Source organism: Delphinapterus leucas, unplaced genomic scaffold, assembly GCF_059928025.1.
Source record: "Delphinapterus leucas isolate spDelLeu-1000000601 "Yukka" unplaced genomic scaffold, BTC_Dleu_Yukka2 spDelLeu_asBTCV2_sq80, whole genome shotgun sequence".
In the NCBI taxonomy this organism is placed as follows: Eukaryota; Metazoa; Chordata; class Mammalia; order Artiodactyla; family Monodontidae; genus Delphinapterus; species Delphinapterus leucas.
In genome coordinates, this window is record NW_028322289.1 from 170,732 (window position 1) to 198,612 (window position 27,881).

A 27,881-nucleotide genomic window follows, 5' to 3' on the forward strand; every position below is an offset into this window, starting at 1 on the left:
GCAGAGAAAGGAATTTTTATTTTAATGGCTAGCCACATTTTCCCATTTATTTTTATTTGCCATTCTTTTCCTGATACCTGCTCAAGTATAAACGTATTCAGCTAGGTGTTTCTTAATTTTGCAGTTACTTTTTCGTTAAAAAGAATGGTATACTTCAGTTTAGTAGGCACCAAAGGTCTTTATTATCTGTGGGTTTTTTATTACTGATAAATTACATTTTCTAGGATTTTATTACCTATTTCTCAGTGACCTGACCTTTTCTCTTTTTTCCTGTACTCTTTTCCTTTAGGTTATTGAGTTGCTGAAAAATTAGCATTTCAGTCAGAGAGTGAACCAGGGAGAGGAAGTAAAATACAGACTAGTCAGTCTAGTTACATAATATTAAAAAATTGCATTTGCTAGAGAAGGTGATGAAATATATAGCAGTAGTTACCATGAGAGTTGGGGGTTACTTAGGGTTTACTTTCTTTTAGTTCAACTGGTTTGTGTTGTAACTCTAGTTTCTTCCAGTTTTATTGAGATATTATATAATTGACATACAGCACTATATAAGTTTAGGGTTTACCAGCATAAAGATTTGACTTACATACATTATGAAACAACTACCACAGTAATTCTAGTGAACATCCATCATATCATATAGATACAAAATTAAAGAAAATAGAAAAAACATTTTTTCCCTTGTGATGAGAACTATTAGTATTTCCCTTCTTTTTCCTTCTTTGGCTGCGTTGGGTCCTCGTTGCTGCAGGCTTTCTCTAGTTGCGGCTAGCGGGGGCTACTCTTCATTGCAGTGCACGTGCTTCTCATTGTGGTAGCTTCTATTGTTGCAGAGCACTGGCTCTAGGCACGCGGGCTTCGGTAGTTGTGGCATGCAAGCTCAGTAGTTGTGGCTCGCAGTCTCTAGAGCGCAGGCTCAGTAGTTGTGGTGCACGGGCTTTGTTGCTCCATGGCATGTGGGATCTTCCCAGACCAGAGCTCGAACCCGTGTACCCTGCAAAGGCAGGTGGATTCTCAACCACTGCGCCACCAGGGAAGTCCCAGTATTTACTTTCTTAACTTTCATATGTAACGTCAGCAGTGTTAATTATTTTTTATTATGTTGTACATTACATCTCTAGTACTTATTTATCCTATAACTGAAAGTTTGCACCTGTGACTACCTTCTTAAGAGAATTTGAAGTAGGTCATATAAGGTACAGATTAGATACATTTTAAAAGCAGAAGATGAGAATAGAAAAGTAATTCTGCCAACTCTAAATGCCAGTGCGTTGAGCCCACGCTGGGCTCCTGGTCAGATGAGATGGAGCTGCAGGCGGGCCTGCCTTCTTCATTCTCACCTGGTGATCCCATCTGAGTGACTCTTTTTTGGTTCTGTGTGTGCGTGTTTTCATATATATGGAGATAATATATGTTCATTAAGTGCATCCATAAGTCTTCTATTAATTGCTATTTAGATTACCATTTGAAACACTGTATCATATTTAACCATCCTGTAATTTTGTAATCTAAAGCGTTTTTTCCTGCATGTTTTTGAAAAAACAAGAACTTTGGGTTTTTAATACATGTGTATATATTTTAGGGCTGAAAGACTTGAAAGTTGAAGATGACATCTCATTGAAGGTGGTACCTATTTTACCTGCCCTTAATTGTGCCCTGCTGGAAGCAAAGAAATCATTTTCTGAAAAAGGAATCTGTCCAAACACATTAGTAAAGCATAATCTCCAAGAACTGTACAAGGTGGACAAAAGTCCTTCATTGACTGCTGCTTCTCAGGATGGAATTAAAGAGACTGCATTCTTTGGCAAAGTGTCCAGTGGTTTTGACTTGACTCCTCCAGCTGAAAAGTGCCCTTTACAGTCTTTAACTCAGTTGAGATCTTATTCTTCAAATCCTAATGGGTACATTTTGGAAGTATCTACTGCACTAGACTTATTGGCAGGCTGTCCTCAGTCTCCATGTATTTCAGATGGAATTTGTGACGCTGGATTTTCTTTAGTTATGACTCCAAATGCTGAATTTCACGACTCAGCGGCAGAAGTAAGAAAAGAAACAGAAACACAAAAGAGTTCTGAAGAGATGTTTAAAGCAAGGCAGGGAGCTCTGGTCCCATTAAGTCCCGCATCAAATCTGAGAGTTCAGCGTAAGAGAAAAGCAGGCACGCTGCCCGTGGTACAGAGTAAAAGGGTGAAGTTGTGCCATCCCTTTCCCAGAAGAACTCGTGGTGGAGCAAAGAAGCGTCCAGACTCTCGCACAACTCTCAAGTTCCGTCAGAAAAGAGAAAACGGTAAGCATGGTCTGTATGGATTTTCAGATGAGCAATTAGTAATAACTGTTGTGTGTTAACCCTGTTCCTGTGTGACCATCCTGGACCGTAGCTTGACAGTGTCCGTTAGCTCTCTCCAGGTGATCTGTGTGCATGCTAAAGTTGGAGAAGCGCTAATCTAGATAACATGAAAATCAAGAAATAGGACAAAAGCCCACCCACCAAAAGCTTGTATTTCACTTGTAAAACTGCTCAAATCATCACTCAGTTATTTACTTACCTGTCTAAGAAGTACGGTATTTCAGATGGAATTTATTGATGCTGGATTTTCTTTAGTTATGACTCCAGGTGCTGAATTTCACGACTCAGCGGCAGAAGTAAGAAAAGAAACAGAAACACAAAAGAATTCTGAAGAGATGTTTAAAGCAAGGCAGGGAGCTCTGGTCCCATTAAGTCCGGCATCAAATCTGAGAGTTCAGCGTAAGAGAAAAGCAGGCACGCTGCCCGTGGTACAGAGTAAAAGGGTGAAGTTGTGCCGTCCCTTTCCCAGAAGAACTCGTGGTGGAGCAAAGAAGCGTCCAGACTCTCGCACAACTCTCAAGTTCCGTCAGAAAAGAGAAAACGGTAAGCATGGTCTGTATGGATTTTCAGATGAGCAAGTAGTAATAACTGTTGTGTGTCAACCCTGTTCCTGTGTGACCATCCTGGACTGTAGCTTGACAGTGTCCGTTAGCTCTCTCCAGGTGATCTGTGTGCATGCTAAAGTTGGAGAAGCGCTAATCTAGATAACATGAAAATCAAGAAATAGGACAAAAGCCCACCCACCAAAAGCTTGTATTTCACTTGTAAAACTGCTCAGATCATCACTCAGTTATTTACTTACCTGTCCAAGAAATAAGGTATTTCAGATGGAATTTGTGATGCTGGATTTTCTTTAGTTATGACTCCAGGTGCTGAATTTCACAACTCAGCGGCAGAAGTAAGAAAAGAAACAGAAACACAAAAGAATTCTGAAGAGATGTTTAAAACAAGGCAGGGAACTCTGGTCCCATTAAGTCCCGCATCAAATCTGAGAGTTCAGCGTAAGAGAAAAGCAGGCACGCTGCCCGTGGTACAGAGTAAAAGGGTGAAGTTGTGCCGTCCCTTTCCCAGAAGAACTCGTGGTGGAGCAAAGAAGCGTCCAGACTCTCGCACAACTCTCAAGTTCCGTCAGAAAAGAGAAAACGGTAAGCATGGTCTGTATGGATTTTCAGATGAGCAATTAGTAATAACTGTTGTGTGTTAACCCTGTTCCTGTGTGACCATCCTGGACTGTAGCTTGACAGTGTCCGTTAGCTCTCTCCAGGTGATCTGTGTGCATGCTAAAGTTGGAGAAGCGCTAATCTAGATAACATGAAAATCAAGAAATAGGACAAAAGCCCACCCACCAAAAGCTTGTATTTCACTTGTAAAACTGCTCAAATCATCACTCAGTTATTTACTTACCTGTCCAAGAAATAAGGTATTTCAGATGGAATTTGTGATGCTGGATTTTCTTTAGTTATGACTCCAGGTGCTGAATTTCACAACTCAGCGGCAGAAGTAAGAAAAGAAACACAAACACAAAAGAATTCTGAAGAGATGTTTAAAGCAAGGCAGGGAGCTCTGGTCCCATTAAGTCCCGCATCAAATCTGAGAGTTCAGCGTAAGAGAAAAGCAGGCACGCTGCCCGTGGTACAGAGTAAAAGGGTGAAGTTGTGCCGTCCCTTTCCCAGAAGAACTCGTGGTGGAGCAAAGAAGCGTCCAGACTCTCGCACAGCTCTCAAGTTCCGTCAGAAAAGAGAAAACGGTAAGCATGGTCTGTATGGATTTTCAGATGAGCAATTAGTAATAACTGTTGTGTGTTAACCCTGTTCCTGTGTGACCATCCTGGACTGTAGCTAGACAGTGTCCGTTAGCTCTCTCCAGGTGATCTGTGTGCATGCTAAAGTTGGAGAAGCGCTAATCTAGATGACGTGAAAATCAAGAAATAGGACAAAAGCCCACCCACCAAAAGCTTGTATTTCACTTGTAAAACTGCTCAAATCATCACTCAGTTATTTACTTACCTGTCTAAGAAATAAGGTCATTCAGTTTCTGAACTGTCCTCGGACAAATTCGAGTGGAAGAAGAGGATCTGCTAAAATCAGGCACACTAAGAACAGATGGCAAAAACTGATAAGTGATAGCCTGAACATGTTTAAAGAGGGGGGAAAGTGCCTGGACTCTCCCAGAACTAGAGCATCCTGGGGCAGAATTTCTAATCCTTTGTGTGTTTTAAAAGTGGTCGTCTGGATCCTACTACAGACCTACTGAAACAAGGTCCAGTGGCCTCGAGACATATATATTGAAACAGTTCCTCAAGTGGTTTTGTTGCCCCCTGAAAACTGAGGGAGAATCAGCGTCCAGAGCCATTTAATGTTAGTCAAATGCACTTCAGTGAACAGAGCACGACAAATAACACAATTTTGGCTTAGAGTCATCTCAGATTATGTGTGGTGTATTTTGTTTAAAACTAGGGAACTTATGCTCTATGACCCCTTAGCGAAGAGGTGAGCAGACTTGGGCCAAAGGGTCCCTCAGGCATTACCTGTTGTCTCTGTACTTCACTGTGCTGGCACAGGTGGGCGGCTGTGACTGAGGTCTGGCCCTTCACAGAAAAAATTTGCCAACCCTATCTATAGTATTTTGAATTTTAAAATTCTGATGCCTAAAGAAGAAACACTGGAGGTGTGTGGATCCCCAGGATCCTAGATAATTAAGATTTTACCCTGTGGTTTAACAAGTAGTTATTTCTGGCCAATTATAGTTTGAGAAATTGTGTGTGTGTGTGTGTGTGTGTGTGTTTAGGAGGGTGGTAGAAAGAACGGCAGTATGAAGCAGCAACTCACACTCTACATTTCCTCACAAATTCCAGGCCAACCATATTGGGTTTCTCTCTATATGAACCATTTTAAAGGTATTAAATAAATTACCTATAATTCAACATATATGTTGTCACTGTTTCTCAAGTGTGCTAATTTCATCCACTATAAGAAATATGTTTTAGGGATGTCCCTGGCAGTACAGTGGTTACAACTCCACACTTCCAGTGCACAGGGCACGGGTTTGATCCCTGGTCAGGGAACTAAGACACAACATGCCACAGAGTGTGGCCAAAAAATGAACAACAACAACGATGTGATTAAACCAGCCAAGATGACTAAATATAATACCACAAAAGCTCAAAAAAAAATAGAAAAGAAATACATTGTATATTGTAGTCCATTACACACAAATTCATACATTACTGAAACAGAAATTTCAGGAAGCATTTACCCTAACTATGTGTAATACAATCTGATATCTTCTGTTTCATTTAACAAAGAATTCTGGTTGCAGCCCATTAAGTTTATTTTATAATACACCCATGGGTTATTGCATGCAGCTTGAGAAACATGTCATTGAGTGATGCAAATAAGCAGGGCAGTCCGTGCAGGGTCACCTGTTTCGTGTTTCTCCTTTTCCTCGCAGGACCTAGGTTGTGAGAGATGTTCCCCTCCCGCCCGTGCAGATGTTACGCTTCCCCTAGTCTTGATCATCTCATCTTATTTTCTTTCTCTTCTTAATTTAGTCTTAACAGTTTTCCTGCTTGACTTATATTTTGCCTTTTTTTATGCTAAAAATTTTAGAAATTGTAACCAGTATAAAATCAGAAGTCTTACTCTAAAAACAAAACTGCTGCTTTATTGCCTTTGATAGTTTAGTAGGGAAGAAAATAATTAGACCCAGGGAAATGTACAACATTAAGAGAATCTAAAAGCTTTTTTAAAAAACCGTTTATTTTTCTAACCTTCAAAAGAATAAAATGAAACTGGTCTCTTTTCTACATTTCACTAATAACCATCACATTCTGAAACTGTTTAATATGTTTTCTGTTCTCAATCAATTAGAAATAGTATTTTCCATATAACGTGATTTTAAAATATTTGCAAACATTCACACGTGTGATTATTTTATATAGTCAATGGGGAAAACGTTTTCACAGGGAACATTTATTAACATTTTTTTTTAACTCTTAAAGGATTGAAACACTTTCTGCGTGTGATACAAGCAGGTTGTTAATAGTTTTTTCTCCTCATGTGCCCCCACCTTTAGTTCTTTCCTTCCTTCCCTGCGAGAAGTAAAGCTGAGCATTTTGTAAGAGAAATGAGCAATTATAATAGATTTATAGGAAGTTAAATCAGAAGAGGACTTTCTTCAATGTACCTTCCTCTGTCTTCTCTTAAGAGATGATTTTTCAGGCAGTGTTAAAGCTTTGATATTTAGGTGTAGTGAAGGAAAATATGTAAGATGGCTCTTTGTGAACCTACAGTCTCTTCTCTACAGTGTGATCATGGTTTTAACCATATGGCTTTATGGGAGCTGTGTCGCTTTTGTGTAAATTGAATTATCCGTCACCCTGTGCTGTGAACTAGCATGTTCAGCCTTACCTGCCACATCAGTCAGCAAAGATTATGGAATCTTTTTTAAAAATTAAGTCATGCCTTGTTTCTATAAAGTTATTACTCTGATATTTTTCTCCTAATCCTAATTAGGGATATAGACCAACACTTAGCAAGTTCAAAAATCTTTTAATGAAATACCCCCAATTTTATATTTTATTCCCCATTATTAAAGTTTCCCCCCCAAAACAAATCAAAGGAAAGCTATGCTGATAAATATGTGCGCCCCCTACCCCTTAGAAAACGGTGTCTTTTCTGCATAAGGTGCTGAAGTGCTGACTGCACAGTATGTACAGACAACCAAATTGGATTGGAAAAACCAAGAAGCTCCTATTTCTAAAGCTGTTCCAGGGTCAACGAATGCTAAAAGGGCAAGGAAACGAGAGACATCTCCAGTCAAAACTGTTCCAAGGGCTGAGCCACCTGTGAAGAATTCTCCACAAAAACAGAGGGAAAATATAGTAAAAGGCAATCAGAATCCCAGAATCAGAAAGCAGCCACAACCTGGTAAGAAGTCCTCTTCCTGTAAATTTCAGCACCGTAATACAGACTAATCGAGATTATAAAGTAGTATATTGAAACAGTATAAGATCAGTTGAAATCTGTCACGTTCTTGTGGTCTTCTTTAGTTCAGACACTGACAGGACAAGTAACTTGGTTTCCCATTGTGAATAAATAAGAAAGTGCCAAGATTCATACCTTCACTAAATAGACCCTACTTTTCATTCTGCAGAAAGCCTGAACATGAACTGTTTAGCAGAGTTAAAGTATAAATGGCCTTTTTTAATGACTAAATTCACAAGCAAGTAGCATCTGGCAGTATTTTTCTGGACCATAATCAGTTATAGAAGATATTATAAGTTTGTCCAGAGGGAACTGTAAAGACATGGTTCAAAGCAGTCAGTAATCTCGAATCCTGTATTTCACTTGTATTTTTTCTTGTTTTTTTTCGGTACGTGGGCCTCTCACTGCTGTGGCCTCTCCCTTTGCGGAGCACAGGCTCCAGACGCGCAGGCTCAGCAGCCGTGGCTCACGGGCCCAGCCGCTCCGCGGCATGTGGGATCTTCCCGGACCGGGGCACGAACCCGTGTCCCCTGCATCGGCAGGCGGACTCTCAACCACTGCGCCACCAGGGAAGCCCCTGTATTTGGTTTCAAAAGGCATTAAATTAATTTTAAAAGCAGTTTTACTTTTCTACTTCTACTTGTGCGGAAGTGAATAACCAAGTCTCCTTCTGTGAGCCAGCAGCTGACTGCTGGTTCCGTGTTCCACCTGCTGGAACCTCCTCGTTGCTGGCACGTTCCCTCATCAGCGCGGACCTCACTTTTCTCCCAGCTCCATGTCCCTCTTCACACCCGTCTCTCTGAGTAGAGTGCAGCTCCACCAAGCTGCAAAATCTATACATTTTACAGTATCTTCGGTATTGAGTCCTACTGTGTTGTATGTGTGGTGGTGTTTTTTGTTTAGAAAAACCTTCATTTCCTCATATCTCTGTATTTCCATCAGTTTTCTGTCTAATCTCATGATTCTACTTTCTCTCATCTACCTTTAGGTTTTTTAAAAGCCTCAAATTTAGTGGAATTCAGGGAAAGACTCTTGTTTTGTTGGGGTGATGGTATTATGGATGAGCTTGGTTTTTTCTTTCCTCATTGTTTTAAAAAATTTTTTCGGCCACACCTTGCAGCATGTGGGATCTCGGTTCCCTGACCAGGGATCGAACCCCCACTGCCTGCATTGGAAGCGCAGAGTCTTAACCACTGGACCACAGGGAAGTCCCTTTCCTCAGTTTCGTTAATGTTGTTTATGGCTGAAGATTTTTCTGAAAGCTCCTCAGTCATATCACCGTACAACCTGTAGAGAGTCAAACCCAACACAGACTCTCTGCTTGTCTCCCCAGGCAGTTACGAGGTGGTCTTACCCACGGGTCCACATTTCTCTCCTGCCGTTTCCCAATGCGTGCCTTCCCTGCCAGGCACATGGTGCCACCCGCACGAACCACGCCTGTTGTCACTCCTGTGCAGTCCCCTCTGCTCAGCTAAGTCCACCCGGAGTCATTTCCTGATGCTCTGATCTGCACTCATTTCTCCTTTTTTTTCCATTTCTTTTTTGGGTTTTTGAGAACGTTAAAGAGTTAATTCATACTATTTTCCAATCATCTGGTGTGTCTTGGTCCTGTCTTTCCAATTAGTTTGTAAACAGGATGAGTATAGATACATACATAATGCATTGTATTCCCAGCCTTGTCATTAGAATTCCTTGTGCTGAATTGGCTTCTATATACTTGTAGGCTAATCGATTAGTGGGAGGAGGTGTGCAACTGGGCATTGGCAGAAAAGTGAGCCCAGAAAATGAAAAGTTTCCAGAATGGGTATTCAGAAATAGGGCGATTTGTATTGCAAGTGTCTGTATATATTGTGCAGCCACATTCCAAGTTAAAATTTTAAGATTACCACCTTTTAAATAATGTGTTAATTTTTTCTTTTATTTCTTAATCACCCATGCTAATCCACTTCATTTCTTTTACTTGAAATATCAGAGTTTAAGAAGGCTCAATCATTTTGTTACTGAAACTAATGGTTTTCTGTCCTTTTTAAAGTTTTCAATATAGTTTTTATTTACTGAACTCTTTAATTTTTTATAATTTATTTGGCATCATTTTATCTGTATTTCTTAAAAGAGATAGATGATCAGTATTGTATTTTTAATTAATTGAAAACCTCTAGCAAGTCAGTTATTAAATGATTTACCTGAAATGACACATATGAAAATGAACCCTTTTTCTTGACTCAATACAGTGTTCTCTATATTCGACCTTCCTCATAGTGATACTCAGTGTAAGAACCATAGTATTTAAGGATAGAATGAACTTAGTGTCAGTAAACACATCAGATCCTAAAATGAATGTGTTTCCAGTACACCCGGAGGGTTCACGAGACAGCCCTCTTTGGGCCACTTTCTCGTACCTCACCCCGTTGGGCTTTGATATTTTAAATAAAAACTGGGCAGTGGTTGATTAATTTTACCCTCCTCACCATACACACACTCTTGTCATTCTGTTTGATGACCTCATAGGCCAGAGTTTTCTCTGTAAATGTACTGTCATTGGGCTTTGCAGACAGGTTAGTAATTTATTTCAGACCTGCTACTGCTAATTATAAAGAGGAGCACAGTTGGCTTTTCTGTCCATCCAGCCACCTGCTACAGGGACTCACTGCCCAGTATTGTTGAGAACTTTGTCCTTCATGATAATCACATTTTAAAAGGCTGAATCAAAGTCCTGAGAAGGCAAGTAAACCACCTGAGAATGTTAGTTTTCTGACCGAATGCCAGTGGGTAGATTTGAGTACCTGCTGTAAGGAGAATTATCAGTAGATGAGGAGATTTGCTTTTTTGCAGATAGAATAGAGAGGAAATGTTTTTAATGCAGAAACTGAAGTTTTAAAACTTGAAATTAATTGGCGATTCTGAATATTCTTACTTTTCTCATTTTTTATTTGTATCGTAACGTATTATAATTAAACATCAGTACGGTTAAAAATCATCTCTATTTTGAACTTAGGTGGTTCCTCTAATAACTTGCCAAGGGAAATGATTTCTAAGAAAGTACATTAACCTTCTATAATATACACTTTAAACTTAGAAATTCTTAGATTCTCACTAGATTGTAAGCTCTCTGAGGGCAGGAGTCTTGTTTTCTTGTTTTTGTTTTTTTCTCTTTGTATATTTCTTTAGCTGAGCAGTATGCCTTGTGTGTAGGTCAGTACATGCAGGTTTTTTTTGTTTGTTTGTTTTTGTTTTTTTGCGGTACGCGGGCCTCTCACTGTTGTGGCCTCTTCCGTTGCGGAGCACAGGCTCCGGACGCGCAGGCTCAGTGGCCACGGCTCACGGGCCCAGCCGCTCCGTGGCATGTGGGATCTTCCTGGACCGGGGCACGAACCCGTATGCCCTGCATCGGCAGGCAGACTCTTAACCACTGCGCCACCAGGGAAGCCTGAGTACATGCAGTTTTGAAGGGTGATTTCTTTTTAAATTAATATGCACATTCCTTAAGACTTGTTCCTTGGTAAATACATTATAATACATCAGGAAGTTGGACAAGACCTCACTCTGGTAATAAAAATTTAACATACAATTTATGCAACATATCAAGAGGTTTTTCTTGAATATGTTGACTTAACTGTTGATTTTCACTGAACCATAGGAATATGACAAAGAATTAATTCTATGGAAATCAAGTGTTATGTGTCTTTTTTTCTTTGATGCTGAAGCCAAAGGAGAAACTTCTTCACAGCTTCAATCAGAAATTTCAGATGGTCAAGAAGATGTTATTAGCATAAGTACAGCTCAACCAGAAAATATCACAGTGGCTCCAGAAGACCCACCTGAAAACTCCATTGTCAACTGTGACTCCCAGGCCCTAAATATGTTGGCTGATCTTGCATTAAGCGCTGCTACCTCTACCACACCATCCTCTGAGCCCAGAAACTTGCCCTGCTCCTCTGAATTGCCACAGAACGATGTTTTGCTTTCTAAAGAACATTCTTTGCGTGGTACATCAGACCATGAATATCATAGAAGAGTTAAAAGTCAAAAAGGTGGACCGTCATCCAAGCCCTCCTCTGATAAGAGTAATCTGACATCAGACCCCACGGTCAGCCAGGAGGAAGAAAGCTTGGTTGCTGGCATTCAGGCCCCTGCAGAAGCCCAGTCAGCACTGCCCGAGGAAACCCTAGAAAGTTCCGACGCAAGCCAAAGCTCTGTCGTTGCTGTGGAGCGTTCCTATGCCCTGCTCCTTGCAGAACATTCAAAGAAGCATCTACAGCAGAGAGGGGCCCCAGGCCCTGCGTTTGCCAAGAATGGCACAAAAGGCCCTGAAGCGGGAACCCCAGTGGGGAAAGTGATGCCATTTCGGCATCAGCAGGTCACCTCCCCACTGCAGCAGCTTTCCGAGGCCCCAGCGCTCAGGCGCAGGAGCGGGGTGCTGCCCTCCAGCCTGCAGGACTTCTGCCGCTCTCGTGCCGTATTCAGCTGTGACGGCTCCTTTAAGGTCACTTTCGTATGGGAAGCAGATTACGTGTTCAGCTTAGACGGCAAGTAAGTATAGCAACAACCCCCTGGAGAAGACTGTAGTCAGAGCACTACACGGGTGAGTGGGAGTGACCCTGGATGAAAGTGGATGAACTTTTCTGTTGAGATAAATGTAGCGAGAAGGGATACTTGTGCTAAACTCTGGGGAGGGAGAAGGAAGTGTGTAAGATCCAGTAACTTGGGAATAATACCAAGCAGATTCACTGTAATCATTTGTTATATCAACTTCATTTTTATCTTACTCATTGTTTCATGTTCATGTAATTTTTAAAATAAAAATGAACACAAAAACTAAGGTTAATAATTAAGGCACTTACTTATAAGATAATCAACTAAAACAGTCATTTTCAATGATTTTGGTTTCTTCTTTCTTTAAAATCTCAGGCCTTGGAATACTGATTTACCAGATACCATGGAAGAAGTGAAGCTTTTACTTCATATGTGGGTAGCTCTGTTTTATAGCAATCAAAACAAAGTCATACAATCATCCCGAAAAGTAGTAGAACACAGCAACCCAGCAAAATACGTGTGCATAAATAGCACGTTAGAATCGTTTGAATTCAGTGAAATTGAAGAGTCCTCCGGTGTGGAAAGGTGCTCCGTAGACCCTCTGTTGGAGACTAATGAGGCTCCCAGAGGTCCTACTGCCAAAGTGTCCTTCCCAATCACTGACCCCCTGCTTCCTTTCATGAAACCACCGCCTGTGAGAGGCTTGGAGCTTTGGGTGCAGAATGAACAGAAAGAAATGTTTGCAACAGCAGGTCATCCAGAGACCCCAGAAAGCCAGAATTTCATCTATTCCTGTAATAATGAGGTAGGTAAAGCTGAATACTGTAAATGCTGGTGTTATTTTTGAAGAAATATTTTTTGTACGTAAAATCACATTCATAACAAGGCATTGGTTTCTTTTAGGAAAGTGGATTCTCTAGCTATGTAAAGGATTAGAATGCCAGAAACTTAGTTTACAAAGTCTGGATTGTCTGCAGGTGGAGCTTATCTACCATCCTGATTGAAGAAACAAAAGGAGGAAAAAAATCGTAGGCCTCAGATGATCTGGGAGCCAACCATAATTATGTAGCTTTTTAGTTGTATGATTTGGGGCAAATTACTTGTTCTCTGAGCTTATTATCTTTTAAAAGAGGTGAATAATACTTATTCTGTTTACCTATAATAGTGTTTATGGATCAAATGCAGTAATAATAAATATAAAAAATCTTTGATAAACCTTAAAGGAAACTAAAATTGAATATATTAAAGAATATTTTTAAAAACAAATCCTGAGGGCTTCCCTGGTGGCGCAGTGGTTGAGAGTCCGCCTGCCGATGCAGGGGACACGGGTTCGTGCCCCGGTCTGGGAAGATCCCACATGCCGCGGAGCGGCTGGGCCCGTGAGCCGTGGCCGCTGAGGCTGCGCGTCCGGAGCCTGTGCTCCGCAACGGGAGAGGCCACAACAGTGACAGGCCCGCGTACCACCAAAACAGAAAACAAATCCTGAGACAGTAAATAAAATGCCAGACCTCTCATAGTCTGCAGATAACTGTTTGTAAATATGAAAAATACACTTTGTTTCATTTCACTGTTCTCAACTGATAGGACGGATAATCGAATTTTTTTTTTTTTTTTTTTTTTTTTTTTTTTTTGCGGTACGCGGGCCTCTCACTGTTGTGGCCTCTTCCTTTGCGGAGCACAGGCTCCAGATGCGCGGGTTCAGCGGCCACGGCTCACGGGCCCAGCCGCTCCGTGGCATGTGGGATCTTCCCGTACTGGGGCACGAACCTGTATTCCCTGCATCGGCAGGCAGGCTCTTAACCACTGCGCCACCAGGGAAGCCTGATAATCGAATTTTAATTGGAGCAAATTAAAAAGTTGTATCAAGATTCTAAGTAAATGGATTGACAAAATACCTGCCTTTTTAAGCTTTCAGAGCAGATTTATTACAGAATAATTTTACATGGGTTTGGGCACCTTCAGTGCCTGTGTTAACATTGAGTTTCTGTACCTGGGCTTCCGTGGGGATTTGCAGGTCCAGGGGTGAGCCTCAGAGGGTCTGTGAGTGTCTGCAGATGCTCATCTTCATCAGAATGAAGACTGGTGGAACGCTGTGGGCCAGAGACTGGTCTGAGCCCTTCACTCGCATTAGCTCAGTTAATTCTCACACGGCCGGGTGAGGTAAGGACCGTGCCACCCATCTTATAGGTGAGAAGACTGAGGATGGAGAAGTACAGAATGGCCTGGAGGCACATAGTAAATTGTCCGGCCAAGACTCAGATCTGGACACTCTAGCTGTTTCTCAGTGTCTAATTCTGTGGATGTATTTATGTATATATATGCACATATGTGTGTGTTTATATGTGTACACATAAAATATATGTTATGTGTGTATGCGTTCTTTTTCTGAGGATGGGGTTCATAAATTTCATCTTATTCTCAAAGAGATACATAAAATCACTACCTTAGAATAAGAAAGTATTTATGTTTAGTCAGGCAGATTTTAATTATTACATATATATTTATACACACACTAGTTTCTTATAAAGTATTTTCGGTCGTGGTAATATATATTAACTTACTTTAGTAATGTCCAATTAGGAATGATTTTCTTGCAAACATGAAAGAGTATTAAGTAGAAAGTAGAATGTTAAAATTAACGATTCCTAACACTTTCTATAGCATATACTTAGAAATATGTTTCCGTCATCTTCTTGAATACTGTACCCATACTTTAAAGGTGCACACACCTTTAAATCCTGTACCACTCCCTATTCTAGGGCAAACTAGGATTATCAAAGTTTTCATTTCACTAAGAGCACAGGCATGGTGAGATTCTCGACTATGGCCCAACATTATCAGCCACAGTACGATTGGGAGGGTCATAGAACTGTTCTCAGAATGAGTGTGCCATCAAGAGTTTTCTACGCTTTGTATCTGGCCAGTCGTGTCCCCTTAAAACCAAGTCTCAGCTCCTCCCTGCCAATTGCTCAGGTCAGTGTCTTTCTTTGACTAAGGCAGAAATGTTTTTAACAAGAGATTTGAAACACAGGTCCTGACTTACAACACGACTGCTTCAAAATCTGGCAGGAAATCTGTGGCCGTAGTGTTCCAGAGCTACAGGTGTAGGTCAACTGTATGGTCAATCCACTTTACCATATTCTGAACAAGACCATTCTTCAGCCTTTAAAAAAAAGAAGAAAAGAAACAGCCTTTTTATGAGGTTATCAAAATTGTCCAGAGGTATTTCTGTTACTGTTTATGCTAAATCCTTTCTGGTACTGTTTAAATCAGTCCTTTTAGTTGAGTTTATTAATGCAAGCTGCACTGTGTTTTCTGCTGCTTTGTTGAATAGGGAGGTATTAAAATGAGAGAGAGATTATGTCCAGTTATAAGCTAAGAAGACAGCTAAGGGGTAAGGGACTTTTATTTAACAGGATAGAGATTGATACCTTGGGAAAGCTGCTTATCAGTGTATTCTGAGTACAAGAGATAATAATTAGTGTTTCCTCATGGGAACATTCCAGATGACAGTGCATTTATAGTCTAATTGAAAGCTGGTGTTTAAAATAAGTTATTCTTTGCTTTAAAGATTATCTTTTAATCTTACTAAAAATAATTTAAATTAATTGAGCACTTTTTCCTCTACTGCTGCATTTCTGAATTAAGTGATGCTATTTAGCAAACAGTCTGCATTTTCAAGTCTTTAAATTGCCAGTGGTCTAGCCACTTTTCTTCCCAAAAGTCCATTAAAAAAAAAACAAAAAAAACAAGGCTGTGCAACTAAGAAAGTTTTGGAGTTCTCGTGTGTGTGTATTTAGATAAAACAAATTCCTATTTGGGGGGTATTTTAAGCCTAAGAAGAGAGGGATTTGCTTGATCTCTACCCTATGAAGATTCAAAAGAACAGAGCAAACTAAAATTGATCTTTGTCTGTTCTGTTCTTCACATATGTAAATGCTTGAAAAAAAGATCTATTTGGCCCTTGATTTTTTAAATTAATTTATTTCTTTTGCTTTTATCATTTCAGATAATTGGGGGGAAAGCCGAACAAGAGTCATCAGATAAACTAGAGACCTCTAATCTGGTGCTTTCTAGCATTGGAAGTACCCAAACTAATGGATCTTCTATTCCTGCTGAAGATAAAACCTTTGAGCCACTTGATGGCACACAGGTGACATCTTATAATGATACTGTCACACAGTCCACATTCGCCAGGACTTACGATGGGATCAGCAATCCGTCAATGATTTTTCAAAAGTCTGTGTACAGCACCCTTGAAAGCAAAGTTGATGTTTTTCATGCAAAAATGCAAACAAAAACAGGTGCTTTGCAGGGCTTTATCCAGCATAGCAGCCTTATAATCAAAGAATGTCAGTCATCCTTGGAAGGGGAGGATGATACGGAGTATGTAGTGATTAATCTGGAACGAGTTACATTCAGTTTTGAAAAAAATGCCTATGCACCGATACAGACAGAAGTTGTAAACAGAGCTGATAAACCTACACCCTTTAATGTGGAGTTGATTAAACAAGTATCACCTGCTACAAGCCTTAGACATCCTGTGTCCGCATTTGAAAAGACACAGGGTCTTAGGGACGTTCCCTCTCTGGCAATGTCAGGACAACAAGGCGCTAAGTACCTTTGTGCCTTCTCAGTGAGTAGAGAGATACTTGCTAAAGAAATGTGTTCATTACAGAAAGGGCAGGCTGTTGCAGGCTCACCATCGCCGTCTGATAATTGCCTTGTAACAGAGGCATTATCACTAATTAAAAGTTCTAGTTATTTGTTACCCAGAGAAGAAATGAAGCTCTCTCAAGAATGTTTTCTGTCGAGCCAGAGTCTCTTCAGCATCTCTTCGGAAGACACTGTAGAGTCGTCCCAGCTTGAAGAAGTAGTCTCATCGTCAGCTTCTGATCCCTTGGAAGAAAAAGATTCACTTGACTGCATCCCATCAGTGAGGAATGCTTCGGATGGCTCTTCAGAACTAAAGAATGACAAGAGTGGTCTAAACAGTGAACACATGAGTTTTGAAACATTTAATTCTGCATTTACCAAACAAACCAGCCTATCTGTGAATAGAGAGGAAGTCAGCCTCGAGTTATCAGAGGAGGATTCTGACCTTGACCTCACTCTCACCATATCACCGCCCACGAGTCCCTGGGAAGAAGCATCCGCTGGTGAGATGGAGCAGCAGCAGGAGGCCCCGTTACCCTGCTTAGAGCTTCAGGAGACAGCGGAAGAAATAATTGAGCCTGAAGAGGTGCCTGATGTGAACTCTGCTGATCACACGTCAATGAAACCACGAGAAAGTGAGAGAAAAGGTGATAACTTACAGACAGTGGCTTTCATACTTTCGAAAGAAACCTGTGCCCTTGAGGTTGCAGAGGAAGTTCAAGTTGGTTCAGACTTCTCCTTCAGTTGTTTTTTTTTGTTTGTTTGTTTTTTGTTTGTTTTTGTTTTTGTTTTTTCCCTCCTTCAGTTCTTTAATTAAAGAAGTGTCACCAGCTTCTAGTCCTGACTGCCAGGTACCAGGTGAAGAAGCACAGCCAGCTTGGGCTGTATTTCCAAGTAGTTTTAAACTCTGTGATGCACACTATGAGAAAACTGACAGATCCTCCCAGGTTGAAACAGTAGATTTGGCCATAACAGAAAAAGAAAATTCTTTTGTTGGTCCCACCCATCCAGTGGGACAAGATAACTTAACTCAGATATAGAAGGAAAAATACCAAAATTTAATAACGATGATATTTTGTGGGATTTTAATTTTATTCTTTATGTTTTCCCTGTATTTTCTACAGTCGGAATGACTACTTTTACAGGCAGAAAAAAATAATAATGATTAGTTTTGTTTTTTTTTAAATCAAAGTAAGAAATCAGCCAGGTTATTACAATTCATTGTCCAACTTCTTACCTCGCCTCAGCCATGTAAAACGGGGGTTGACCGAGACTTGGAAGAACCACCCAGACTGGCAGTGGCAGCATGGTTGTGTGAATGAAATGCAATGACTTTTCTCCGGTAACTTGCAGAGTAGACCTAATAAAAGCATCTTGAATAAGGTCATTACCCCTTCAAAGGAGGAGGAAGGCTGTGTCATAGCCTGACATGCCTATTTCTAGTACTCGCCTTTGTGTGAGAACAGCATGACTGGATTATCAGCAAAAGAATCTTAGGAAAAGGCCCTGCCAATAAGGAGTCAAAGTCATGTGAAAGGGCCAGAGGAAGAAAGACCAAGGACTCAGTGTGGGAGGGACTTCCCAGACATACTGTACAACAGACAGAAAATAGGCACCTTCCTCACTGTCATGAGGAGTAATTCACATCCTGTGACATTGCTTTCTGTCCTTGATTATCTCAAATACAAGAAAATATTATCAATCAGCCTTTCTGAAAAGTACCAATACCAATGATCCACATTTCCTTTTCCTTCATTTGTCTGTTAACAGTGTTGATGTAAACCTTCCTGAAATAGAAGCCAGCACATTTCTTAAAATATGTTTTTGATGAGTGGTGCTCCCCACTTTCCCTTTCCTATTATTTCCCATGCCTCTCACAAGAAAAAGAAAAGAATTCAAAATTTTTTCCCCAATTGATCATGCTTTGGTTAGCGGGGGAGTTTTAAAGCTACCTTTCCCAATTTGGGTTATTTCCATAACAAACAAAAAGAACTATATTGCCAGTATTACTAAGAACATGCATAAAAGGATGCTTAATCCGTTTCGATAAGCTATTCACAGGCATAAAGAAACATTCAGAGAGGTTAGTCATTGTCATGAGAAGCTCAGGAAAACTATCACTTTCAAATGCAGTATTTAGGACACACTCCCGTGCATTGAGTCATCCCTCCAGCATTTGCGGAGCTGCCACTGACTAAGCAGAGGGGGTTGGCCGAAGGAGCTAGCCTTGTGTGACATGCCAGCCCAGGCCTGCCGATGAAAAGCATGTAGAAGGACATCGTGGAAAATTCCTAGGTCCTGAAATCCCAGCGCCAAGTAAGGGGAAGTTGCAGAGGTTGCAGTGCGGGTGCACAAGAAGGAAGGCTACAGAAGTACAGCACAGAAAGACTTCCAGGGCCCACGCTGCCAAAATGAGGCCTGGAGAACATTGATTTGCAGAGCAGCAGGACCGATGCCTTTCGAGATAGGGTACAGTGTTTCTGGATGCTGATGGAGCCTCTTGAAAGGTAGATCAATTTCTGGGGTCCCTTTTAGGGAGACTCTCACCCCGGGCAGGCTGCTGACCATCACCGCTGACCTGAGCACAGCTATATACAGAAGGATGACACCAGGAAGCCTAGGTCTGTGCCTTTGGAAAGAAAAGCATCACACTCAGAGAGTCTGGGGAGCTTTTATTGATATTAAGCAACAGATTCACAGGTGTCAATATAATATAGAAGCCAAACTTCATTTAAAGTCTATAACTGTAGGAAAGCTTATATATGACTTCCAGATCCTCACAAATCCATTTGTTTCAGAAAAGATTCTAAAGAAGAAGTCTGGAAAATCCTTAATTAAATTTTGGGATTTAGATGATGATGGGATACAGAATAAAGGAGGTCTCACAGATCTTTGGGGTTGATCGGAGGAAGGCCACATGGAGGAAGTGACTTAGGAATTTTCTTGTGAAAGTTTTGTTTATTTAGGGGCGCTGCTGGTTTGGCATAAATGGGACTTTCTCAAGTATCACTAATGAAATAACTAACCTCCATTCTATGAGTGTTTTCACCTGCAGTCAGTCCATCTGCTGCCAGGACGGAAGACAATGTAGCCTACATGCATAGACATTTTCCCCAGTAGGTAGCATCCTATTTATGGAATAGTTCTTGGTTATTTTATTTTAAAGACGGAATTATCAATTTTGTATTTGTCCGGGTGATTTAACTACAGCTTACCTAGACATCGGTGATGCCAACAACAAATGAGTATTTTCCCTTTTCTTTGAAAACCTTTGATTTATATGAGAAGACTGTTCTGTGTACCTCAGTGTTCTACAACTTGGGGGAACATTTTTCTTCGTGTTTTACACATTGCCAGAATGTCTGACTTTGTTGTCTGGCTTTGTTCACAGCAGCACTGTAGTTTTCCATTAGTTTTGGGTTACAGTGTTCAATATTATTGTTTTAAATTATTCTCATTTTAAGCAGAATAGCTTCAAAGCTATTCATTGAAATTAATGATAAAAATAAGGATTTTACAAGTGTGCTCAGTTGTAGCAAAAATAAGTCTATTTTAACCAGTAGCTTTGTTTTTGCACGTTAAGGTCAGAAATGCACATGTAATGCATGTTGGAGTCTGTTTTAAAGGTTTTACCACCTGTGTAAAAACTAACATCTTCAATGGTTTTATCTGCTGTTATTCATGCTACACTACATAAACATTTTTTTCCTAAATGGTACAAATTTATAAACTGTCATTTTCACTTACTCAGTTTTTGTAAACAGCGTACTACAAAAATCAACCCTCTGAGGAAGAAATAATCATTTATTTATATTAGAAATAATTTCTACACCAATCTTTAAAACTCAAAACCAAGCAAAAACATTGGTAAGATACATAGTATCTATTTGGAACAAAGGTTTTTGTACCTAATTTGTTTCATTTTAATAAAGACAACTAAAAATCATTCAACTGCTTCTGCAATGATTTTATAGCAAATATTAAATTTGTAAGAGAATGTTTTACAGCACTTTAAATTTTTTAGGCCATTTAGCAGAATAAGTAGCTTCCAAAAGAATCCTACCACTTACCTCACTTTGGCCGCCATCTGTCAAGCCTCATCCCCGCAGGCCTGCCCGGTGCTTTCCCCTCCCTCGTGCGGTGCCGAGCAGCAGGCTCCAGCAAGAGGACACCTCACAACTCTCCAGTTGGCCCTTCCAGGGGGTCATGTCAGCCTGCACAGGAACTTCCCTCAAAAGCCATTTATCTGCTTTTAAACTCCCCCTACAGAACCGAAAGTGTTCCTTTCCCCTCGGTATGTTCTTAGGAGGAGGAAGAATGACTGAGTTTTAATTCTTACCCTAGCTCTTGCTTAGAGACCCACTCAGCTGATCTTTACCCCAGGGATAAGAATCTAATAGGACCATAACTGTATTCGGTACACTGAATTAATCTGAAATTACTACGGAAAAGGAAAGTACAGCGCACCTGCCAGCCGTGCTCCTCCCCTGAAGGACCTTCCAGCACCCACGAGGCCGCCCGTTCTGTAACTGAAGGCTTAGCCAGGCCACAGAGGAGCAGGCGCCTCCAGACTGAGCTTCTGCAGAGACTCTGCCCTCATCACCTTTGTGCCCCGTTGGCCTGGCACAGAAATGTTGGTTGTTCCCATAAATATGCCGAATGCAGAATATGAAGGCATCCTGGTACTTCCTTCGTACTACTAACCCAGCTTGTGCCTCCACCTGCGTTAACGGCTCACAATGTGAAATATTGCAGGAAAAGAGGGGAAAGGCCTGCTGGAATTTTAGATAATCTTATGAAAAGGAAGCAGTTGTTTTCAACCGGGGTGATCTGGGGTTGTCACGCCAGGGAGGTGCATACAATGTGCGGGACAGCCCACCTACAACAAAAAATTCTTTGGCCAAAAATGGACAGTATGAGATTGAGAAAGCTAAAGTAATCACTTGGATAATCGAAGTTATTATTACCCTAAATCCTTTAACAGATTGCCTACCTTAGTCTATGTCCTTCAGACTCAACTTTAAAAGAGAATACAGTTACAATGTCCTCATTCCTCCGACATAAATGACAGACTCAACTATAAAAGAGAATACAATGTCCTCGATGTAAATGACAGCACATACAGTGAGGCTTGTAACAATCAAGGGGAAAGGAGTTACCACTAAAAACTGTCTGTCTACAATCTGAATTAAATGAAAATACTGGGACTTCCCTCGTGGCACAGTGGTTAAGAATCCACCTGCCAATGCAGGGGACACGGGTTCGATCCCTGGTCCGGGAAGATCCCACATGCCACAGAGCAACTAAGCCCGTGTGCCACAACTACTGAGCCCACGTGCCACAACTACTGAAGACCACGTGCCTAGGGTCCATGCTCCGCAACAAGAAGCCCAGACACCACAACGAAGAGTAGCCCCCACTCACCACAACGAGAGAAAGCCCGTGAACAGCAAGGAAGACCCAACACAGCCAAAAATAAAATTAATTAACTTATTAAATAAATAAATATATTAACGCACCCATTCCACCGGATGTCACTTACTCCCTGATGGGAACGAATCCCTGTTCTACACCACTACTAAGGATATCTAAGAGAGTCTAATAATTATATTGTACCAAGAAGTAATTCGGGGTCTACTCACAGTGAAGCCAGATGGCAGCACTCCACCAACCACTAGGGTCTTCAGCACTCTTCCCCAGCATCCGTTTTCAGCTCTAGTGAAGGAAATGAGCAGCTGTGTCAAGGCCAGTACAATACTTACTAGCTCTGAATTGTCAGGACACAAAAGACCAACAAGAGGGAGCTGGTTTCCAGAGTTTGGCTTTATTTTGCAGTACAGAAATCATCTGGAGCCATTGTGAGACAGACATCATTGAAGCAGAGGCTCTGTCAAATCAATACTGCGTTGCAGCAGCTTGGTCCATTGAAGAAGCCACACCTGGGATACAAAAGAAGCTTCTACGTTTACCTGCTTTATGATAGTTTCTTTCCCCTCTGCTCTCATCAAATTTATTAGATTAAAACACCGCACACAGGCTTCCTCCAAAATGACTCTCAAAGTCTGGAGTTTGGTTAGACTTGGAGGCCCACATAAACCCAGCTTGTGGCTATGCTGCCTGGGCACTGTTCTAACACTTGATGTAAATGTAAAGGGGTGGGGAGGAGTGAGGGATACTGTCCCCAACGATGGAACATTCGATTCCGTATCTCCTTAATGTCAAGAGGACAGATGGCACGCAAACTGTACTGACCCAGCTCTTGAGCAGCAGAAGCTCATAACTGCAAAGGCTACACTGATTAAAAGATACAAATACTGTATCAAGTTCTCTGTATCAGTATCACAATGTTTTAAAACTGATCCTTCACTAGAAAAAGCAAGCCAGTATTGGTTAAATTGAACAGAATGTGGGAACCTGCCAATTCTGAAGAGCCACTCCATGAAAACAAGTTAATACATGATATTAGAAAGGGGAAGAATATTTACTGGTACAGTGCTCTGCAATCTCTCAGCTTTGATTACAAAAGCAGGCCTTACAATATTGATTTCATACAATATGCATCATTTGCCAAATTTTAAGTTTGTCCTAACTCTATATACAGACAAACAATCAATCATGCATGAAGACAAAGACATTTTCAGACACGGGGAGACTTAGAAATTTTACCTTCCACAGATTCTTTCTGAAAAAGTACTTGAAATTGCGTTTTGGGGGGTGGGGAAAAAAGAATAATTCTTGAAATAAGAGGACCAGCACCCAACACACAGTTGGATCCAAAATTTCAATAATTTGAAAATAGTTCCATGATAGTTATTCTGCAGAAGACCTAAAGCAATTTGTACAAATTATGGGACTCCAAGAAGCATGTCTTCAACAAAAATGTAAATTTTCTTTAACAAACGATTGATTAAGAAGTTGGATGATCTTAGAAATAAGAAAACATAGGGGGCTTCCCTGGTGGCGCACTGGTTGAGAGTCCACCTGCCGATGCAGGGGACACGGGTTCGTGGCCTGGTCCGGGAAGATCCCACATGCTGCAGAGCGGCTGAGCCCGTGAGCCATGGCCGCTGAGCCTGCGCGTTTGGAGCCTGTGCTCCGCAACGGGAGAGGCCACAACAGTGAGAGGCCCGCGTACCGCAAAAAAAAAAAAAAAAAAAAAAAAAGAAAACATAGGGTTTCTTTTTATTTCTCTAACGTGAAGAGAAAAGCAATTGGCAGCTGCATGGAGGGAAAATAGGTGAAAAGTCTCCATGCAGACATGCACAAACTAAAGGTAACATGGTTTTGTGCAACTGATCTAAAAAAAAGGGAGAGAAAATCCATTGGTCCTTGAAATTTGGAACATTCTAAAAATGGCATAGATTCAGATATTCAGATTTTAATTTTTAGAAGCAACTAATGGACAAAACAGAAGTGGGCTTTGGGTTTTTTTTTTTTACTGCAGTGACAGACTGAAAATGTTACCATCTTGAATTACCTAAAAATACTGGAATAAGAGTAGGAGCATAAAGAAAGAAAAGAATAGAAGATACTATTTTAAATTGATGGATATAAAAGTCAAGGTAACCAATAGAGAAATTTTAAATATAATTAATAAAACAATGGAGAGAGTAGAGAAAGGAAAAGTGAAATATAAAGAAGCTAAGTTTCACATTTGTCGTATCAGAGAAGCTGATCATCGTATCATCATCAGTGTATCATGGTGATGATTTTAATCCCCAAAATTCATAATCCCAATTTTCCATAGATAATGCTCTTCATTAGAGATGTACTTCTGCCTATACTTCCTTTCCTATGGTACAAAGTCTGCTTCCTCCAAATTCATGTCCAAATGTTTGTGGTGTCCCTTCTGGCTTTTCCAGTCTCACTTCTGTATCTTGTGCCTCTCACTGGCACTTTCTGAGGCAGCCCCTAACCAGACATCTTAGTCCTCACCATAAAAGACAACAGAGTGAGGCGGGAAATGCCAAACGACAAGACCTGCCCGCCGCAAGCTTGAGAGAGGTAGGGGACCCGCTGCATGTCACCTCAGGCATGCTGGTGAGGGAGAAAAGTGTTTTGCCCCTGAGTTTGCCTGCTGTGCCTCTGCCTTTAGTCTCCTGCTGTTTGTGTTTGGAAAGGGTTTCACCGTACAGGTTTAAGCCAGGGAGCAAGAAAAGTACCCAGCTGATTTTTGCAAGAAATTCTAGATTTTCAATCTCTACCTCCCTCACCACTCAACTCTTTCCGTGTATTCATTCACAGTCAAGAATGGAGCAGCTGTAAATAGCTTCTTTGACTGAGATCTCATCAGAGAAGCTGGAAAGCCCACGCTCTCAGAGCTAAGGGAGGCACTGGGCAGGAAGGCCAAGACAGAAAGGAGGAAAGAAAAATGGAAAGCAAAGAAAACGAAAATACATCCACAATCTACATAGTACTGCAGGGCTAGACATTTGTAAAGCCCTTAACATGTTTCTATATTTTAACCACTTACTGAGCACCTTCTACATCCCTTACTCTCATTTTCTATGTCAACCCCCCCCCACTACATTCCAGCAACATTGACTTTCTTTCTGCTTTTAGAGCATTTGAAGCTCATTCCTATCTCAAGGCCTTTGTTCTCGCTGTGCCCTATCTCAAGCATGATTCCTAAGCTTAAGCTTGTTTCATGGCTGTCTCCTCATCCTTCATTTCTTAACTCAGAGTCACATCTTCAGAGAGGTTTTCCTTAATCACCCTATTTACTGCAACACGCCTTACCTCTCAGCCATTCTTTACCACATCATATTTATTTTCTTATAGCATTTGTTTGTATCAAGAATTATATTTATCTTGCTTGTTTGTCATCTATATTCCCCCACCCACCAAAAAAATCCACAGGTACAGGGATTTTTATCTGTCATTTTCACTGTTATATCCTCAGTACCCATACTCCTAGCCAGGCGCATGTTATATACGTTATTATTTTATTTTTATTTTATTTATTTATTTATTTTTTTTTTGCGGTACGCGGGCCTCTCACTGCCGTGGCCTCTCCCGTTGCGGAGCACAGGCTCCGGACACGCAGGCTCAGCGGCCATGGCTCACGGGCCTAGCCGCTCCGCGGCATGTGGGATCCTCCCGGACCGGGGCACGAACCCGTGTCTCCTGCGTCGGTAGGCGGACTCTCAACCACTGTGCCACCAGGGAAGCCCACGTTATTTTTTTAAATAACACATTCCATACATTATGCTAAGCTCTTTACATAGGTAAGATTGTTTACTCTTTACAGTGTAATCTGTACTCTTTGCAGATAAAGAAATTGAGTCACAGAAGGAAATAACTTGCCCAGTATCACACAGTAAGTGAAAGTGGAAGCTCATAGATTCAAATCTAGGTTTTTAATCCTAAAACCCTTCTTCTTAGACACTATTCCATACTTCCTGAAATATGCAAGGCACTTTCAAGAGGCAGTGAATATGGGAAGCCATGAAATGTGGTCCTTGCATTTGAAGGACCTGTAGAACTGGTTGGGGAAATATTATGTTTACATAAAGAGACAAATTATAACAACCAGAGGCAGCTGCTCTCATGATAGTCTCTGTGATCCCCCTGCCTTCATAACCTTCTAGTCATTCTGCCCTTGCCAGTAGGGTCATGGCCGGCAGCCAAAGTTTTTGGACGACTACAGCTGAAGCTGCCAAGTATTTACAACTCTTAATTCTTACTCTTAAAATCGTTTAAAAGGAATTTTATGTGTTTCAAGCTTATCGGATACTGTTTAATTTTTCCCAAGTTTGTGTTTAAGGACCAGCTCCTTGTGAATTATGGAGACTTTGGTTTTTGTTTTGTTTTGTTTTTTTGAAATTTATTTTTATTTATTTTTGGCTGTGTTGGGTCTTCGTTGCTGCACGTGGGCTTTCTCTAGTTGTGGCGAGCGGGTCTACTCTTAGTTGCGGTGCGCGGGCTTCTCATTGCAGTGGCTTCTCTTGTTGTGGAGCACGGGCTCTAGGTGCGCTGGCTTCAGTAGCTGTGGCACACGAGCTCAGTAGCTGTGGCACACGAGCTCAGTAGTTGTGGCACACAGGCTTAGTTGCTCCGCGGCATGTGGGATCTTCCCGGACCAAGGCTCGAACCTGTGTCCCCTGCATTGGCAGGTGGATTCTTAACCACTGCGCCACCAGGGAAGCCCCAAGACTTTGTTTTTGATACAGACTTCTGAAGCTGTCCCCACATGTCTTCTTCACAGGGTCTGAAAGGGCCTAGGAATGTACTATCAGGCTTTTCAGGTGATCCTGATACCCAGCTAAGTTTGTAATCAGTGAATAATGACCGTAAATTAACGTTTACTTGATGACTCAGCGTCTTTTTATCTGTGCCTGTTATTAAACTACAAGTTCACTGCAGCCATAGCCAGTGCAAGTGATGGTCACCACTTCCCTGGGTCTCAATTTCCTCATGTGTAAAAGTAAAAATAAGTTGGATTACATGATCTCTAAAATCCTTTTTACTTCTAAAATTCTAATTCTTCAAAAAGGAGCTTTCCCAGGATGTTTACTAGAACATTGTTTCTTTCAGGAATGCCCCAGTTGTTATTTGCTTCTTTCTCAAAAAAGTGGAAAGACAAATAGATTTCTAAATAACTTTCAGAGGGCTGTAATATGAGGGCCTTCCCACAAATCTAATTATTAAGTTAGTACCTGAAACAGCTTTCTGAAGTGTGCCTTATCCAGATAAATAGTAATCTTCATCTTTCGCTTCATGAGCTTTGGTCTCATCTCTTAACATTCACAACATCATCTCTCATTTCTCTGTAATCAACACAGTATACAGCAGCACGCTCCTCGTTTCTTGCCCCTGAAGCTCACATGTACTACATGTTTATGGATGGCACAGGAGGAAGTAGGCATGCATCAGTTTGTGCTATGGTAATTTGTAAAGCCTAAACATTCTTTTCCATCATGTAGCCATTGTTATTTTTTAAGGTTTCTTCTGACAGGATTCTAAACATAGTAATGTTAAAAACTGTCTTTAAACATGTTAAAGCCTTAAATAATGTCTATATAATATGTCATTTTAATTATTTCTTCTAGGAAATTTCATTTATAATATGTTCAAATTATGAACAGCTTCTAGTTGAATCAATAAAGGTAAAGTGGCAAACAGAGCATTTTAGGGAATTCCCTGGTGGTCCAGCTGTTAGGGTCCGAGCTTCCACTGTAGGGGTCCTGGGTTGGATCCCTGGTCGGGGAACTAAGATCCTGCAAGCCATGCAGCGCAGCCAAAAAACAAAAAATCATTAAAAAAACCAGAGCATTTTAAGAATATATATTGTAAGGTATTAATATTCCTTTAATGGGATAAGCTCTGCATCAGCCTGTTTATAGCTTTGACTTCCTGAG

At 41.0% G+C, this 27,881-nt stretch overlaps 1 protein-coding gene across 1 annotated transcript; it reads left to right on the plus strand.

Annotated features, from left to right (window-relative positions):
* The first annotated feature begins 1,512 nt into the window (after positions 1-1,512).
* LOC149743781 (protein TASOR 2-like) lies at positions 1,513-20,467 on the plus strand. Its single transcript, XM_089906160.1, is given in 6 exon segments — positions 1,513-2,287; positions 7,033-7,275; positions 11,037-11,857; positions 11,859-11,914; positions 12,241-12,670; positions 15,875-20,467. Coding segments are annotated over 6 exon segments (3,774 nt in total). The 5' UTR covers positions 1,513-1,527; the 3' UTR covers positions 17,339-20,467.
* Positions 20,468-27,881: the final 7,414 nt, after the last annotated feature.